General features: G+C 48.0%; 1 protein-coding gene across 4 annotated transcripts in view; it reads right to left on the reverse strand.

Annotated features, from left to right (window-relative positions):
- The window catches only part of TRAPPC12 (trafficking protein particle complex subunit 12), a 66,952-nt gene that overhangs the window by 41,969 nt on the left and 6,854 nt on the right, over positions 1 to 18,129 (reverse strand). For all 4 annotated transcript variants that reach the window (XR_014234831.1, XM_082356923.1, XM_082356921.1 and 1 more), the window contains exons 2-3: positions 15,784 to 17,001; positions 8,457 to 8,573 (exon numbers count right to left, since the gene is read on the reverse strand). Coding sequence is in view for 3 of the 4 variants with exons in the window: in XM_082356923.1 (XP_082213049.1) it covers positions 8,457 to 8,573; positions 15,784 to 16,995 (1,329 nt within the window). In the remaining variant the exon portion in view is untranslated. The remainder of the gene's footprint in view (positions 1 to 8,456; positions 8,574 to 15,783; positions 17,002 to 18,129) is intronic.

Below are 18,129 nucleotides of genomic sequence, written 5' to 3' on the forward strand. Positions count from 1 at the left end.
CCAGGCGGCTCTGTGCACCCTCCGAGGGGGGGGCGCTCATCTGCTGCCGGGGGACCGAGTGGCCCGCAGGGCCCAGGATACTCCGTGGTCCTGACAGGACACGTGGCCGCTGCCACCTTGGAGGGACTGTGGACCATGCCCCCTCAACGGCTTGTGACTGGCCCACAGCGAGAAAGGCCCAGAGGCTGAGAAACTTCTACAGGATGAGATGTCTGTTGAATAAAACAGTAACAAAAAGGGGCTTGTATGTGGTACATCTCATTTTTCTCATTATTATTAATGGATATTGAATTTTACAAGAGTTTTAGTCTGCTAAAGACTGGAAAGTCAAAAAAAAACAAAACAAAAAAACCCAAAACCCAAAACCAAGCCCCACTGCCCTCAGTGCCGAGCCTGAAAAGCACAGCTGCAGGTGGCCTGTAGCAGCCTGTGGGCTGCAGAGGGCAGGGGGACAAGACTGGGTGACCATCTGGGCCTCTGAGATAGTCAGAGGGAAAGAAGCATAAGCAGCTGGCGTGTGGCCTGTGCCCGCCCGAGACGGAACGTGGGAGGACTGCCCGTGAAGGGTGTGGGCAGCGGCCGGGGCAGGGAGGAGGGGCCGTCCAGTCGGCCAGGTGGGGACGCAGAGCCAGAATGAAGGAAGGCGGCGTCCTGGGAGCAGGGAGGAGACGCGGGCGGGTGGAGGTCGGATCCACGAGATGGGAGGTGAACGAGCCGCGGCGGGCAGCGAGGAGGCAGCTCCGGGGTCTGCAAGTCGCCAAGCTCCCGGGGGCAGCGCCAGGGACAGCGAGACTCAGTGCTCGTTTCTAACCAAATACTCGGAGCCTTACACAGCAAAGGCGGACCAAGCTGGAGACAGGCCGACTGCCCGCTGGGAAGGAAGGAGAGAGCTGTCTGTGGTCGGGGAAGGATTCTGACCGCAGACCTCCGGAGGCGAGTGCCCGGCGGGAAGGGAAGGCTTCGGTCTGGGGATGGGGAGGGGAGGCCATTCATTGAGGAGTAGGGGGAGGGGCGGGGTCTGAAAGAAGCAGGGATCCTTTAAAAAGGCACTGAGAACAACCAGAAGAGCCCACCGGCACACACACACACAGGGGATGGGACTTGGGTCTTCCGGACAACGGGTAACCCAACCTAAAACCTGACTCCCTAGTCTTTAGCTTCCTGAGGGCTCAGGGTGGTGGTGAGCAATTAGGGAAACGTCTAACAACGTCCCTCAGGCGCCAGTACTGAAAAGTGGGTTGGGAAACACTGCTCTAGGGTGCGGTCCAGCTCACCCATCCTGCCCGCATAAAAGACAGCCTCGCATTCCAGGTAACTGTCAACTGCGACTGTGTCCTGTCTCCTCCTCTGGGTGAGGTCCTGGGGCAGTGGCCTTGTCTAGGGCACTGGTTTTAGCCTCTAACAGTATTTCTTTACTGTGGCCCTTATCACATATAGATGCTCCAAGATTTGTGAAACATGAAATAGTGAAGTCACAGAACTATAAAAGGCAGTAAAAAAAATAATACATTAGTAATGGAAGAGATGCAAATCACAATTTACTAGTGAGTTGACCTTCAACAGCTCCCACCGCCCCCCCCAAAAAAAAGAAAGAAAAAAGATTAAAAAAAGCAAATGCCATTGCTAGCCTAAGAAATGAGAAAAAACAATTTTTTAAAAAGAACAAGTCAGGGCAGACAAGGAGACATGAAAGCAAGTACATGCACATGGTACTGGTAAAGGTGCACTGCTATCCTGTTTCTGAAAAATATGTATTAATAGTCTGTATTAATATGTCTCAGAACTGTCCCTACTCTGACCCAGTCATTCTCCTCCTAGGATTGATCCTAAAGAAATAATCCAAGGACTGGGTCCAGGACCTGCAGGAAAAAATCCACGTGTAAGTGGATCCACGCAGTTCACACCCGTGTTGTTCAAGGGTCAACTGTAATACGGAATCGTGTTTGTATAACACAAATACATACACGTATCTATCCACATTCACACAGAGACACACTGCATGTATACACACACATACTAAACTAAATGTTAGTACACAATGCCATCATGGTATCGCTTATATGTGGAATCTAAAAAAAAACATGATACAAATGAACTTATATACAAAACAGAAATAGATTCACAGACGTAGAAAACAAACTTATGGTTACCAAAGGGGAAGTGGTGGGAGGGATAAATTAGGAGTTTGGGATTAACATATACACACTACTATACATAAAACAGGTAACCAACAAGGACCTACTGTATAGCACAGGGAACTCTATTCAATATCTTGTAATAACTTATAATGGAAAAGAATATATATACACACATATATGTGTGTGTGTGTGTGTGTATATATATATATATATATATATATATATATATATATATATATATAACTGAATTGCTATGCTATACACCTGAAACTAACACAACACTGTAAATCAAATATACTTCAAAAAAATGTTAGTACATACTAACTAAGATTTTAACCAACAGTGGTTTACGCAATCAATTTCTCTTCCATTTTTCTGCAGTAAGAACATGCTGTTTGTAAAATGAGGAAGAGAGGTTTGGGACTCAAGGACAGGCTGAACACCCACCCGGTGGGACAGCAGCCTCGCAAACGCAGCCTTTACGTCCTGGTCTAGGAACGGGTGGTGGCTTGTCCACCTCTGCCTCATGTGATGGGGCCCCGACTCTCACCTGATGTGCAGGAACCACACTAATGCCTGTAGAAATAACACATCATTTTTTCTACCCAGTACAGATGTGTACCAAGTACTAAGTACGGCAGCTAAAGCACGAGGGGAGAGGGTTTTTTCTGGGGTGTGTGTGCGGGGGACTTTAGCTCTAGGAGATAAGGAGCCCGTTGACACCGTCCCAGAAAGAAGGTGTCTGGGAGCAGAAATATATTAATGAGACTATCTGATCATGGATATGTATGTATTTTTGAAACAAATAAGAAATAGTTATTACACAGCAAAGACTCCTATCTTATTTTATATCCACTATATATATAGGTACCCACCACTAATAAAGCATTTAAATGTGTAATAAAATTATTTGCAGTACTTTGCAAATATGAAGTGCTCCACAAATGATTAAAAATAGTAAAATGTATCACATAAAAAGCCTTCGGCTCTTGCTAGGATTCTTATACTAAGATATGTTTTCTATATTTCAAACCAGATCACCATTAAAAATGAAGCCAAAACCTACCATCTTAATTATTCATTTTTTTAGTAAATGTAAGTCTTTTCAAAAGTGGCTTCTTTCCTAACTGAAAATAGAAAGCAGATCTGTTATGCTCCTGTTAGCTTCTCCCCACTGATGACTGAGTACAGTCGCTCCCACTCCCCCTTCCTTCCCCCCATATACACAGGTTCCGCATTCAAGGACTCAACCAACCTCAGACTGAAAATATTCAGAAAAAATTCCTGAAAGTTCAAAAAAGCAAAACCTGGACTTGCCTTGCACCGGCAAAGAGTCACGTGGCACTTAGATTGTATTAGCTGTTGTCAGTGATCTAGAGATGATGTCAGGGACACGGGGGATGTGGGCGGGTTACATGCCAATACTACGCCCTTTTATACAGGAGATGTGAGCGTCACGGGTCTCGTATCCGTGGGGGTCCTGGAACCAAACCCCACAACACTGAGGGACGACTGCCAAGGAAGACTCACGCTGATACGTGCCACTCTTGACGGCACGTGCCTTTCTTAGGCTGAGCCCTCTTCGGTTAATATCACGGGTCAGTAAGTGACATGTAATCATTTCTAAGCACGCTTACACTAACCCGGCAGCCAAACTTCTAGGAGTCAGAACGACCTACTTCCTGGGGACAATTAGTAACGAACAGCACGTGGAGGGAGTCTGGGCGCCTCCTGCCTACCTGTCGGCAGCCTGTTTGGGGACTCATCCTGCTCCGCTCTGGCCAGTGCGGCTCAGGACCAGAGGTGACCAGACAGTTCCTCTAATCTCTACGTTAAATCTGATTGATTATCTTCTGGTTTGAGAGTCAGACATGGTTGCAGAGGAAACAGAGAGATGAAATGAATTTCTTTGTATCATAATTTAAAAAGAAAAAAAGAAAGAAAAAAAGGGAAAGAACATAAAGAAGTTGCTAGAAAAGCTGACCATTTACAATTTATGATTCCCCAAATAATATCCTTCCTGACAGAATACTTACGTGGCTAAGCTACGAGTTTACTGTGTACTTCGGAGACACTTCCAGGCACAGGAGTATTTGTGTTCACGCCGAGTGGGATCAGCACAGACTGTCTTGCCCACCGGAGGCCTGGCAGCAAAATCAGGGGCTACTGACGGTTCCCGGGGGCTCCAGGAGCGCTGGGCGAAGGGGCTGCTGCAGGAGTGTGGCCGAGGCCAGGAGCACCTCGCAGGGGCGGCGATGCAGCCAGGGCCGGGCGACGGAAGCAAGCGCAGGCCAGAGGTGGCGGCTGCAGGAGAGCTGTGGCCGTGGGACTGCCGCCAGGAAGGAGCTCGCCCTGCCCCCGCTCCCAGTGCCCCTCTCCAACGGGGAAGCAGGAGAGCAGGGGCAGGGCAGGAAGGGCCGGAGGACAGACGCAGAGAACGTCCAGGGCTGGCACCGGGTGAACCTGGCCAAGGCAGATTTTGCGGCCAACACTAGTTCTAGGTTTGCAGGGCTCCCCCGGCCTCAGGGTTGAGGCCGAGGGACTCTCAGCTCGTTCTCAAGCACGAACGCGAGCCGGGGCGTTGCACACAGCCTTCGCGCTTCGACCTTCTTGCTCAGCACTGTTCTGGAAATTTACCCATACTGATGAACGTGGCTCTTGTGCACGTATTTCAACTGCTCTGGATATTAAGGTTTTTAATAAAGTTTTTGGCCGATACAAATCATACAGCACATTCCTGAACATATCTTCATGCACATGCACAGAGGCTTCCTAAAGCATGTGATTGAAAGCGGCATGAGCCACGTATTTTACCAGCTGCTGCTAAACTGCTCCGCAAGGCGGCCCTTCCCGTTCAGGCGCCCCGCACACGCACCCCTGCTGACATCTGCTGCTCCCAATACGATGGGGCTGACACGCAGGACACTCTTGTCTCACTGAGATTTCTGTGGTCCCAGCAAGGCTGAGCATTTTTTCCATGCTTAGTGGCTGTTTGGTTTCCATGAACTGCATCTTCATATCTTTTGCCTGTTTTTCTATCGGGCTGTATCTGTTTCTTATAAATTAGACGAAGGTCTTGATGTATATTTCAAACATCTTCTCTCATTTTTTAATGCTCTTTATGGTGTTTTTGTTAAACACAGTTTTAAATTTCAGAGTAGTCAGCTTATCGATATTTCCTGGAAGGTTTAGTTGTTTGTGTCTTGTTAAGAAGTGCTTCTCTGGCCTGAGTCACTAAGAGTCTCTTCTATTTTTTGAAATTACTTCACTTGGAATTCCCTTCTGGGTGTGCTTAGAAGCAGCGGTCTTTTTATTTTCCCACTTGAACATCCAGTTAATGCCACGCCCTTCATCCGTCAGTTCATTCCGCTCTTTCCCCAATAACCTGCCACGCGGCTCTTCCCACACGCGTCCCCCGTGCCAATCCTGCACGGCCCCTCAGTGTGGGGACCGCCCCTGGCCTCCGTCCCGCTGCTGTGGTGGGCAAGCGGCTCCTGCTGCACTTTCACTCTTTCCAGCGCTTGTCCTTGTGTGTTTCCAGTGAGCATGCAGGGCGGATGTCGCCTCTATCCCACACGTCAAGCGTGCGCGTGTGTGCATGCGTGTGCATATGTGTACGTGCACGTGCGTGCGTGTGCACGTACGCACAGACACGCGTGCTGGATGCCGGGAGGCGGGGGTTACTTCTCCAGCATCGAAAGAGTGAGCACTGCCTTCGGCTTTCTGATGCTCCTTCGCTCTCCGGACTTGCCTGAGAGGTGAGGTAGAGCCGGCAGCGCCAGGGTCTCTGTGCACTGTGTGTGTGTCTCTCTGTTCCCAGAAAAAGGCTGCAGGAGACAGGGCTGGCCTCTGCCCGCTCCTCCCCATCTCCCTGCACAGCTCTGCGTGGCCTGACGGGCGAGCCAGGTAGCAGGTGTGCAGGAGGGGATGAAGGAGACCCGAGGACAGGCGGGGGCGACCACACAGCATTGGCTCTAACGCCCGGCGCCCCCTTCCTTCAGGACAGCGGGACCTCAGCTCCGCAACCGCGCGAGCCGGGGCTTGTGATTACAGGCCGCCTGCTGCTTGATGATAATTACGGATTTCTCCAGAGTGTCTTGTGCTATTTCTATCTCATTGTTTTCCACCTCTAGTTCCCATTCTTGGAGGTCCTCCTCCATTTTCAATAGTAGATGTCAGAAATGTTTTGATAAAAAAATTGTTTTTAAAATTAGAATTTAAATATACCATGTTAATCTTTAAGTGCTGTGGAGAAAATCTTAAAAATCTCATAATTATTGTATATGACATGTAGAACTCTGATAATGAAGGTATTTAAATATGGGAAAAAGATCTAAGCTTAAATAAATACGACCTTTTTTAAACTAGGAAGTAAGATATAGACTCTATTTGAGAAACTGAACATAGGCATTCCACAACTTCCAAATGAGAAAAATAGTCCAATAAAAATCACTCAAGGGCTTCCCTGGTGGCGCAGTGGTTGAGAGTCTGCCTGCCAATGCAGGGGACACGGGTTCAAGCCCTGGTCTGGGAGGATCCCACATGCCGCGGAGCAACTGGGCCCGTGAGCCACAACTACTGAGCCTGCGCGTCTGGAGCCTGTGCTCCGCAGCAAGAGAGGCCGTGACGGTGAGAGGCCCGCGCACCGCGATGAAGAGTGGCCCCCGCTTGCCACAACTAGAGAAAGCCCTTGCACAGAAACGAAGGCCCAACACAGCCAAAAATAAATAAATAAATAAAATTAAAAAAAAACAAAAAACAAAACAGAATGCCTAATTACATTTGAATTACAGACAACAAATAGTTTAAAAAAAAAAAATCACTCAAGTAACTGATAGTACGTACATAACTTTTCCCCACCTACGACTCAAAGGAAATCATTAACGCCACATATGACACCACTGAAGTAATTAAAACGTCTTTCTCCAGAGGCTGTGACATTCATTTCCCTGTAAATTACAATCTTAGAATACTCTGACATTACTTAGGAAAATACACTGAGAAACTCTTTCCTAGTCTTAAAGACGAGAGCAATTATTTTAGGGCATAATTAAAATGCCAGGGCAAGGTAACGGTCTTTTTATGAATACATTTCCCACCTTAAACAGGTCTCCTTGTTAGGACTGTTAATAAAATTTCTACTGGCCTCAAGTATTTTCAATGTATGAAAAACAATCAAACCACCACATACATTTATTAACAGCAGGAATAATCAAAGGAGGTAAAAAGATGGCCTGAGAATTAATGACACCAACTGCGTGTGGCTCCGTGTCCTCTCTAAGCGTTATCATTACAACTCACACTTTGGGTACGGCCGACTGCTCACGACACTGGCCAAGTAAAGGGAACGACAGCCGCCCACTCCACAAGGGAGACCTGTTCATTCCACCAGATTCACGTGGCCGTGGACACAGTTACCTTCTAAGACCTGTAACTTCATTAACAAACGATAATGCATACAGACACTTAAAGGTTAGCTGTTCCCTCTCCCTTTTAAAAATAGAATATCTCCACATCTTTCCTTCCCAAAGCTTCTCATTCATGGGAATAAGTCTAGAATCACTTCAGTGAAAGAAACTCAATGAAACATTTGATTTACATTTACTAAAAACTAAACTTTAATTGGTTTCAACGTGAAAATGTCAGCAAACCGCCTAAGCAAGTGTTTCTTTCTTCTTCTTTTGTTTTTTTTTAGGTCTCTCTCTCTCTCTTTTCTTTAAGCAAGTGTTTCTTACTGACCTTTTTGAGGACACAAGCTTTTGTAACATCACAAAAGACGCTGTGGGGCAGACAGTTTCCAGTGGCTCACAGGCCACCAGAAGCATCTGCCCCGCCCAGCTTAAAATGCCTGCAGTCAGAGTTTCCTATTTCAGAAGAGCGTCTCTGTCTGGTGTTTGCACTTACTCCTGTTAATGAATAAAGAAAGGCTTTTGTGTGCATTTCTGGGGAATCCACTCATTTAATAATAAACCTTCTATGCCAAGTGGAGAAAACAGTATTTTAAGAAAATCAACATAAAATTATTTCACTCTAGTTATTTTTGATGAAGCATATTTAATCAAAGTATATATTGCTTCAAGTAATTTGATCATTTGAAATAATGCTTTTTAAAAACTGGACTTAAAAAATAAATAGTACGTTAACGTGATGCTCTCTGCTGCACAGGACTGGTTATCTGATCCAACAAAATTCTATTTATGTGCAAGGGCTTAGGATAAAATACTCAAAGTAATTAACTCGAGGGAAAATATTATGAAGGGAAGCAGGACTTATCAAAAAAAAAAAAAAACACAGAAAATCAAATACATTGTTACTTACAATGAGCTGTTTCAATCCAACAAAAGACTGTTCTACCGAGTTGGCGTTTAAGACCTGTCTCTTTGCTGCAGCTTTTTCACCCAGGAAGCGAAGCATTAAGTCTTTAACTGCATCTCCCTTGAAAGAATATAAGAAAAACATGTCAGGACAATAAAATGTTAATTAAACTCAGCTAACCGGAACCCGTAGCTAACCAAAATTTCCTTTTTCTCCATTGGTGTATGGAGGTCAAAATGTGGTTATAGTACAGTCAAACTTCAATAAACCAGACGCTAAGGTATCACGATCTTTAATAATAAAATGTGCAGTTTAGAATGGCTCTTTCTTTTGGAGAGAGAGCAGTGAATCACCAGCGCCTGTACCAGGCTTATGTAAGGGGCACACCAAGCCCGGCGGGGGGCCGGAGGCGCGGGGCGTGGGGGGCGTGAGCGACACCGCCCCGGGGAGAAGCAGCGTGCACGGTGGGGCCCAGGCTGGGGCGGGCAGGCCTGAGCGCCCTCTGCCCGCATCCCGCCAAGCTGCCGGCCGGCCCGGGCCCCCGGGAGCCCCTAGGGCCTGGCTAGAGTACTTAGTGGTGGCCCAGGGCACTGCCTTCCGGCCAGGGCTGCGTCTCTCCCGAGCCCAAGGAGAGCAGGGGTCCCTCCCTCTGTCGGGCCCTCCGCTCGGGAAGCCGGCTGCTCCGGAAAGGCCCCCGTCAGCCTCCACACAGGGGCTCTCTCAGCCCCAGCCTCGGGTTAGACCCGCCTGCACCTGGGCCGAGTGACCGTACGGGAGGACAGATGGGCGAGGCCAGGGCCAGAGGGATAATCCATGGCCAAGTGACCCAGGAGAAACCTGGGAGGAGCCAGGACGGAGGCCCAGGTGCTCAGAGACCAAGCCGCACGTCTTACACAGGGGCAGAGATCTAGAAGCTGCAGTTCTATGATTTTTTTGCTTTCAGAGGGTAAGGTGAAATACTTCAGATGAGGGAACCACAGAAGTGGCTAACTGATCTAGGAGGGATAATTAAAGGGCGGAATAAAAAGAACTCAGCCATCTGGCTCCATAAAGCTTTGCACAAATGTAACTCCTATCAGACGAGGAGCTTTATCTGAGCCAGAGGAACTGCAAACCAGGAAAGGGCAAAATCACATCTTAATGCCGCCGAGGGAAGACCCATCTAACTTCTCCATCCTTGCAACCTTCTAAGTTAATAAGACCACACTGCGAAAATCTCCTGCCCTTTAAAATTCTGTTAGTTAACACCTGAGTTAGCAGGGAAGTTCCTGAGACATGAGCATATGTAAAACTGACAAACATCTCACCCCTGAAAGCCCAAAGACGCGACAAAATGCCCTAACATGGACCGGCTCTCTCCGTGTCACTCAGCTGAAGGCAGTTCTGACACGGGGCTCACAGCGCCTTTGCCGCAGACCCTCCGTGCTCACTGGAGCGAGGGGAGCAAGCTTCCTCCCCAGGATGTCTCGTGAGCTATGCGGGGTGGGATCCACCTAGAACCCCAGGGACCCCTTCCAATCAGCAAACCTTCAGGGGAGGGCACCCAGGGCAGGGGAGCGTGGGGAGACTGAGCGTGAACGAGTCAGGTGCCGGATCTCAGCTTGCAGAGGGCCTCCCCTCCTGCAGTGTGGGAACAGCTTCAGCAGTGCCGTCTAAGTTTTAATGGATGAAGTCAAAGCAGAACCCAGAGCAGCTGACTCCCAGAGCACGGACTTTGGGCTTTACTGTCTGGAAGCCTGACAGCGGTGCTGAAAGGACAGCGGCCCAGCCTCGCCCGGCGCTCCGCCCGGGCACCACCGAGAAACGTGGCTGTGCCTCCCGGGAGGGCTCTGTCCTCCTAGTCCGGAGGGAGTGACGCCACCCGAAAAGACGACATCCCAACAAACAAACACAAAACAAACTCCAAACTCGAGGCTGTGGAGACCTCGGAACCCGCATACGTCGCTGGTGGAATGTAAGACGGTGCAGCCGTTTTGGAAGACAGCTTGGATGTGCCTCAAAACGCTAACCACACGTTTACTATGTAACCCAGCGGTCAGTGGACCCGCACAGCTCAGACCGCGCTGTTCAAGGTCAACCGCAGTTGACAACAGAAAGGAATGACGCACTGACACATGCTGCAATTCGGATGACTCCTGAACACGTTTCAATGAAAGAAGCCAGTCATGACAGACCACATGTCGTGTGATTCATTTGTATGAAGTGTCCAGAAGAGGAGGATCCAGGGAGATGGCCAGCAGGTCAGTGGTTGCCTGGAGCTGGAGTGGGGTGAAGGGATGGGGCTTCCTTCTGGGGTGATGAAAACGTTCCACAAACTGACTGTGGTGATGGCTGCACAACTGTCAGAAATGCTAAACCCACTGAACTGTACCTTAGATGTGTGAATTACATGGCATGTGAACTGCATCTTAGTTAAGCTGTAAAAACAAAAACAATCTAAACCCCTTTCGCAGGGGGCCCTAAACAAATCGGTATTTAAGGGAAGCCGTTCACTGACACGTCAGCTTTAGGACGGTTACAAACGGCTTGCTCTGGCCACTCCAGACCTTCCCCATCTCACACACATGTTCAGCGTAGGTCAGCACCCTTCACATCAGGAATCTAAGAAAGGGGAGCCAGGCCCACCTGCGAATGCGGCGAACAAACGCAGCGGCAGCAACGTCTGCTTCTGTCCATCACAGAGTGACCCAGCCTGGGCTTATCGTCCTAACGTAAACAACTAGAACACGGAAAACACACACAACAAGTGTCTTCCGACACAGAGAAGGATGTGATCTGAGACAAGGGAGAAGAGGAGTTGAGCTCCTGAACCCAAAGGCAGTTGTAGACCACAGTGGTGCGGGGGACACACCGAGCACGGGGAACTCGCCGAGCGGGGACTGGCTGGGAGCTGGAGGGCAGCTGGCTGGACCTGGCAGTCAGAGCACCAGACAGGACGGAACTGTACAAAGAGCAGGGCTGGAAACCCGCATGGGCCCTCGAGGGTACCGCTGAGCGGTGAATGGTGCGTGCGCAGGGTGGATGCTCTGGGGACGGGGCGCAGGGACAGGGCATTTGTGAGGTCACTTGGGGCTGAGACGTCCAGTCCAGGCCAACCATGCAGAGCGCTCTCGGACACACAGGCACTCGGTACAGGCGTCAGAAAGGTCACCCAAGTACACACGCTACTCTAAACTCACCCTAAGAAGCTAAAAAATAAACCTGAAAAGGATCAAATACATCTGCTGGCCAGAACAAAATACAAGTCTTTTTGAAGGAAGATGACAAAATATAGACACTCAACATTAGGAAATCCACAATATCCACCCTCTAATAAAAAATAACTAGACATGTGAAAACGCAGGCACACGTGACTCATGACCAAAAGAAAAAGTAAATACAAATAGACTCTGAAATTACAGAACTGATGGAATTTTCAGAATAGAACTGTGCAAGAGCTATAATAAATGTGCTCAAAGATCTAAAGTAAAACTTGCACAGAACGAGGAGAGAAAACTATATAGAAAGGAACTAAATGGAAATTATAGAGACAAAAAATACGAAAAATTTACTGACTAGCATCAGCTGCAAACTACAAAGTGCAGAAGGAAAGATGGACAAACTGAAGGACAGAATGACAGAATCCCAAACTTAAGTACAAAGAGAAAAATGATTGAAAACAAAAACAAAGACAGATCCTTAATGACCTCATTAGTAGTATCGAGTAATATGTGAAACTGGAGTTCCCAGAAGTAGAGGAGAGAGAGTGAAAAACAGAAGAGCTAACTGAAGAAGTAATGACCAAAAATGTTAAAATTGGTGAAAATAATAAAGCCACAGATCCAACAGGGTGAATGAAACCTAAGTAAGACAAACATAAAAGAAAACCATGGGAAGGCACATCAGAATCAAACTGTTGAAAACCAATGATAAAATCTTAAAACCAACCAGAGGAAAACAGATACACTAGGTACAGAAGGGCAAAGATAAAAATTACTACAGACTTCACATCAGCAACGATACCAACTGGAAGACCATGGAAGGACACCTTCAAAGTGCTGAAAGGAATAAAGCTGAGTCAACCTCCAAGTCTATGTGTTGTAAACACACTGCATTTCCAGCAAAAAGAGCTTTGATAGTGAAGATGAAATTTCTTCAGACTCAAAGGCGAGGGAATTCGTAGCTAGCAGACCTGCAGGAACAGGTACATCTTCGGCCATCTGCAGGTTTCCAACACAGGGACTTAGCATGGCCCGGGAAAGGGGTTTTCACAAACTGTGGGCCTCCCTGATGGGATTCCCGTCAAATCCAAATTGCAGGAAGGGCCAGGGGAAGGAAAGAATCAGGGAACAGAATCAGACAGGGTGGTGGAAAGGCCCAGTCTCAAGTCTGGATGTTGGGTTTCCAGATCCACCAGCAAGGCCACAGCATTCTGAGTCCCCACCCTACTATCTTCCCTTCACGATCTTACTACCTTTACCACTGACATTCTGCTGCTTCTAGTTTACTTATCTCTTCTGTCTCTCTCCCTCTCCCTCCTTTACTCCCTCTCTCTCTCTCTTTACTGAACAAGCTTCATACAAATATTCTCCAACTTCCATTCTTCACTGGTTCTGAAAATTTCTGAAAGATCATTTCCCCACAAACTTTCCATTTCTCTCTTTAAGCACACAGGCCATCTAAGGCTCTAATTAGTTAAAAATGCCGACATTCCTCTTTCGATGCTATGTGGTTGGATGAAGTGTTACACGCTCACCTTCATGGCCTCTAACTTAACTCAGACTGCTATAGAAGTCACTTCATAAGGAAACAATTTAACAGTTTTCCCCCCAAATTTTATCCCATAGGAAGGAATTTTTAATTAGGCACCAAGAGGTGAGCAATTTGGAAAAATTTCGAGGTGTTTTAGAAAGCTGACTTAGAACAATGCTGCAACGGTGACAGTGGCACAGGGAGAAACTTGTGAACAGGTAAATCCAACAAATGCTTGGTTGACCTCTTACAAGCTTGGTGTGCACAGTGAGTTAATAGATGTGTTCTACCCCGATCTTAAGTCCTCTGGCAAATACACGCAGCATTTCCAAGGTAAACCACACAGTTTTTCTTTTCTATCCTGGGAATGAAAAGTTCTTTGAAGGATAATATACAACTGAAGAGACACACGTGAAGAAACAACCAGCACATTTGTTCTATGGAAAAGTCAAAGATATTTTAGGAGCTATTCTTAATTCATATTTCAGTTTACCATGAGGTTTCCAAAACAATCACTTTGAATTATAAGAAGTACAGAAGACATTGCCTTAGGATTTAAAGGAAGCAGAAAGGAAACACGCTGTCTCCTGGCTGGCCGCTAGTGTGGGTCCTGCCCATGCAGTGGGCGCCCTGACCCTGGCTGATTCACCCAATGCCCTGCTTATTTCACAATTAGCCACCTGGAAGCTTCAAAGCTGCAGAGGAGCTATCACAGAACCCGTGCTTCTCACTGGTAGAAAGGGCCTCCATGCCTGATTCAATCTGGGTTAAACTAGCAACGAACATCAGCACTTTGTGTTCCCCAACTCAAGAATGACCGACACGCTTCACTGCAGGAGACCACCCAGCCACCCCGGGGCATTCAGCACCCCCGGCCCTGTCCACGGAAGCTCACGCGCTCAGCCCAGCCCTTTAGGCGACCACAGTGAGATACCTCTACATGGTTCTAAATGCACCCTAGGAGCCCTGGGCCTCAGCACCCTGTTGGGAACCACTGGGTTAAGTCATCAAATCCTGAACATCAAATATCCCTGAAATCAGAGTCCATAACAGTGATTCACTGAAAAGACCCTGTGAAGGTAAATTCACGTTCAGTACATTCTGCTTGAGAGGGTGGAGAAGGGGGCTGAGGACAGTGCCTGGTGGGCAGCAAGCCCACGAGGAAGATGCGCTTAGTGAGCAAATACGCTGTAGAGACGGACGTGCAAAATATCTGGAGCCTGCAGGCTTCCACTCCAGTTACGGAGAAAAACAGCCAACTGGCCTCACTTCTCCAGCAGCCACTCTACTTCTTACGGGATTCGGCCTCACTGCCTGCACTGGGCTTTCTGGCCCTGCCGAGTGTGTGGGAAGGGGGACTCCTTCCCCCGGGACCGCAGGGTCCTCCTTCAGCTCCCAGAGGAGAGACCACGCAGGACCTCGTGTGGCACAGACACTGCTGATCCCACCTGCAACCCGGGTGGGACAAACTACACGTGACATGCGACTGAGCTACCTCACGTGGACGTACACACATACCTACAAAAACAGTATCACGTAAGGCAGGCTGCATGCCATCTTATAAAACACGAACCTCATTAAGTATTTTGCTAGAACATCATTTTTATTTTTTCTTTTTTTTCACGATAAAAATATTTATTTCAATATAACATCATTTTTAATACCTAAGTAAATATTCCACTGAAAAAACAAGATGTGTCAAATGTATTCAACCAGCCTTCTGATAATGGACTTTCAGATGGTTTCAGGTTCTTTGCAATGATAAACCTCACTCTGAGGGGCAGCCCAAAAGCTGGGTATTTGTACATCAGTGAGATTATTTCCTTACAAATAATTCCTAAGGGTGGGATTTCTGGGTCAAAGGATATGCACATTTGGACGTGCGTTTTACAACTTTACTTAAGAAAGTTTGTACCAAATTATCAGTCCCACCAGGGCTGCTTAAGCAGGCTATTTTCTCACATTCTAACAAACATGGAATAATTATAAATAACTTAGACAACAGAAAATGAAAATAACTTTATCACCTTTGATTACTGGTAAGATTGAACTTTTTAATATTGGTATTTACTGTATGTAAAATTTATATATTTTTATGATTTATTATTTTGAGGGGCCATTCTTTTTTTTTTTTTTTTTTACTGAATCTATAAGAACTCTTTCTACATCAAGCACACTATACATAATGCAGATATAGTTTTCCATATCTAAAAAAAGGAACGGGGATTTATCATTTACTAGAGCTCAAATGTCATAAATAAACTGACCACGCAAAGTTTAGAACTACTTCAGAGAATTGTGATGCAAATACCTCGTTGGTACTTATTTCTAAGACTCTGATTAGTACCTAAACCACATTATATCAGAGAAATCAGCAGGGTTCCAAATTACCTAGTGACATCATAACAAAGATTCTCGCAATCAGAATCTTTGGAACTGCTGAAAAATAAGGGTTTTTCAATCCTCGAAAGGTTTTCTACACAGGTACATACATGAAACAGAAACAGATGAAAAGGAATGAGCTGTGGACACAGAATCACCAGTTTCGCTGAGAAGCACCCACCGGCCCGCGCTCGCTCCGAAGCCCCTCTGCTCTCACCTGGATGTTGTCGAACTTGAGGCCCGGCATGGTGAGGCCCTCCTTGTCCACGAACACCGTGCTGTACTGCTGGGTGGTGACTGAAATCAGCACGTTCCTGGTCGCCTTCCCGGGAAGCCAGGCGTCGTTTCTCCGGTCCATCTCGCTCATGCTCAGGGCGGTGGCAAAGGGGTCCTCGCTCCCGGCAAACACAGCCTGGATCTGCGAAAACGGTTTTGGAGACTGAGGAATTTCCAGAGAAGCTGTGGAAACACCTGACTCCGATCTTTCCGTCCCCGGGGAGTAAGAAGGGTCGGCAGAACCCAGGGAGTTTTCTCCCACTGGGGTAGCGGCGAGTGAAGACAAGCTTTCTGGAATCGAAGGGCTGGCGTTGGGGTTACTGACGGAGATGAAGGTGGAGGTTGTGAAGGAATCAAAGAAGTCCGAGGCCAAGGAGCTAGTGCTGGTTGTATCGCCAAAAAATTTGCTCAGGCTGGGGCTCGGCTGGACCACCTGAGGAGGGGTCCTGGCGGCCGCTTCGCTCGCGCCGCTGAAACTGGGCGATTTCACCATCTGGGACTCGAAGCCATCGCGCGGGACCTGGGGCTGGGAGCCGGCGGGCGGCGGCTGGCTGAAGATGGTGCACATGGGCACCGGCTCGTCTTTGGGGGACGGCTGCCGGGGGGACAGTCCTGATGCCGGCCCCGCTGCGGGCGCCCTCGCGTCCCCTGGGCCCAAGTCCTCTGCACCCTCGTGCTCACAGGTGGGCAGGTCTTTCACCTCCTCTTGCTCTGGGTCTTCCTTCAACGATGCTCTGCTGTCAGAGGTCATGTCCGAGACGTCTTTAGGTGTGTCCTCTCCGTCACTTTCACCGTCATCACTCAGAGCGCCCAGCGCTTCTTCATCTACGACGCTTTCCCGTCTGTGATCTGCGCCGCCTTCCGCAGTCTCCACGACATCCTGCAAACAACCCAGGTCCCCCGCGCCATCGTCGCTGTTGTTCGGGGAATCAGAGATGAGGACGCTCTCCATCATGGGCTCATCGAGCTTGTCCACCAAGTTATTCGAGTCTTCTGACCCGAACCCGTCTCCACCGAGATCAATGGTTTCCTCGTGGTAGAGGGGCTGCCCCTGGCCTTCCCGGGGCCCTCGCGGAGCCGTGCTCTGGGCCGGCCCCGCGGCTGGACCGCTCCGCTCGGGCGCGTGCTGCTCGGCACCTTCAGCACTCTCCATGGGCGCCTGAGACAAAGACAAACACACGTCAGCCTCATCAGCCTCCAGCTCGGTTACCATTACGATGGTTTTAGCTTATTGAAACTGTTTTCTGATTTATAAAAATGGTGAATTCGTGTCCTTGTAACGGTGGATACGCATCATTATATACATCTGTTCAAATGCACAGAATGTACCACACGCAGAGTGAGACCTAACGTAGACTGTGGACTTCGGGTGATTATGACGTGTCAACGCAGGCCCATCAGCTGTAACCAGCGCACCATCTGGCGGGGATGTGGATAATGGGGGAGGCTCTGCCTGTGTCGGGGCGGCAGGGGGATGAGAAGTCTTTGCACCTTCCTCTCAGTTTTGCAGGGAATCTAAAACTACCTTAAAAAATAAAAGTCTGTTAAAAATGTTTATCAGTTTATCAGCTATATAGTCAAATGGTTTAAAATTCAATAGCCTCCATTTCTCCAGCCATTTGTTTATTTATTTTTGTGGTAAAAGACACATTATATAAAATCTACCACCGAAATCATTGCTAAGTGTATATAGTTCAGTGGCTTTGAGTACATTGTTTGTTGTGCGACCATCACCACCACCCATCTCCAGAACTCTTCTCATCCTGCAAAACTGAAATAAATAATACAGTAAACACTAACTCCCCGTCTCCTGCTCCTCCAGCCCCTGGCAACCACCATTCTCGTCTGTCTTTATGAATCTGACTACGCTAGGGTAGTATACCATACCCTAGATATGGTATTTGTGGAATGACGTGGCATTTGTCCTTTTGTGGCTGGCTTATTTCACTGAGCACAATGTCCTCAAGGTTCACCCATGTTATTGCATATGTCGGAATTTCCTTATTTTTTAAATAAGATTTATTATTTTTTTAAATGTATTTTCGGCTGCGTCGGGTCTTAGTTGCGGCGTGCAGGCTCTTCACTGCGGCGCGCAGGCTTCTCTCTAGTTGTGGCGTGTGGGTTTTCTCTCTCTAGTTGTGGCGTGTGGGTTTTCTCTCTCTAGTTGTGGCGCACAGGCTCCAGGGCGCGTGGGCTCTGTAGTTGTGGCACGCAGGCTCTAGTTGAGGCGTGGGAGCTCAGGAGTTGCGGCGCGCAGGCTTAGTTGCCCCACGGCATGTGGGATCTT

This window comes from Balaenoptera borealis, assembly GCF_965194805.1.
Source record: "Balaenoptera borealis genome assembly, chromosome: 15".
Taxonomy (NCBI): domain Eukaryota; kingdom Metazoa; phylum Chordata; class Mammalia; order Artiodactyla; family Balaenopteridae; genus Balaenoptera; species Balaenoptera borealis.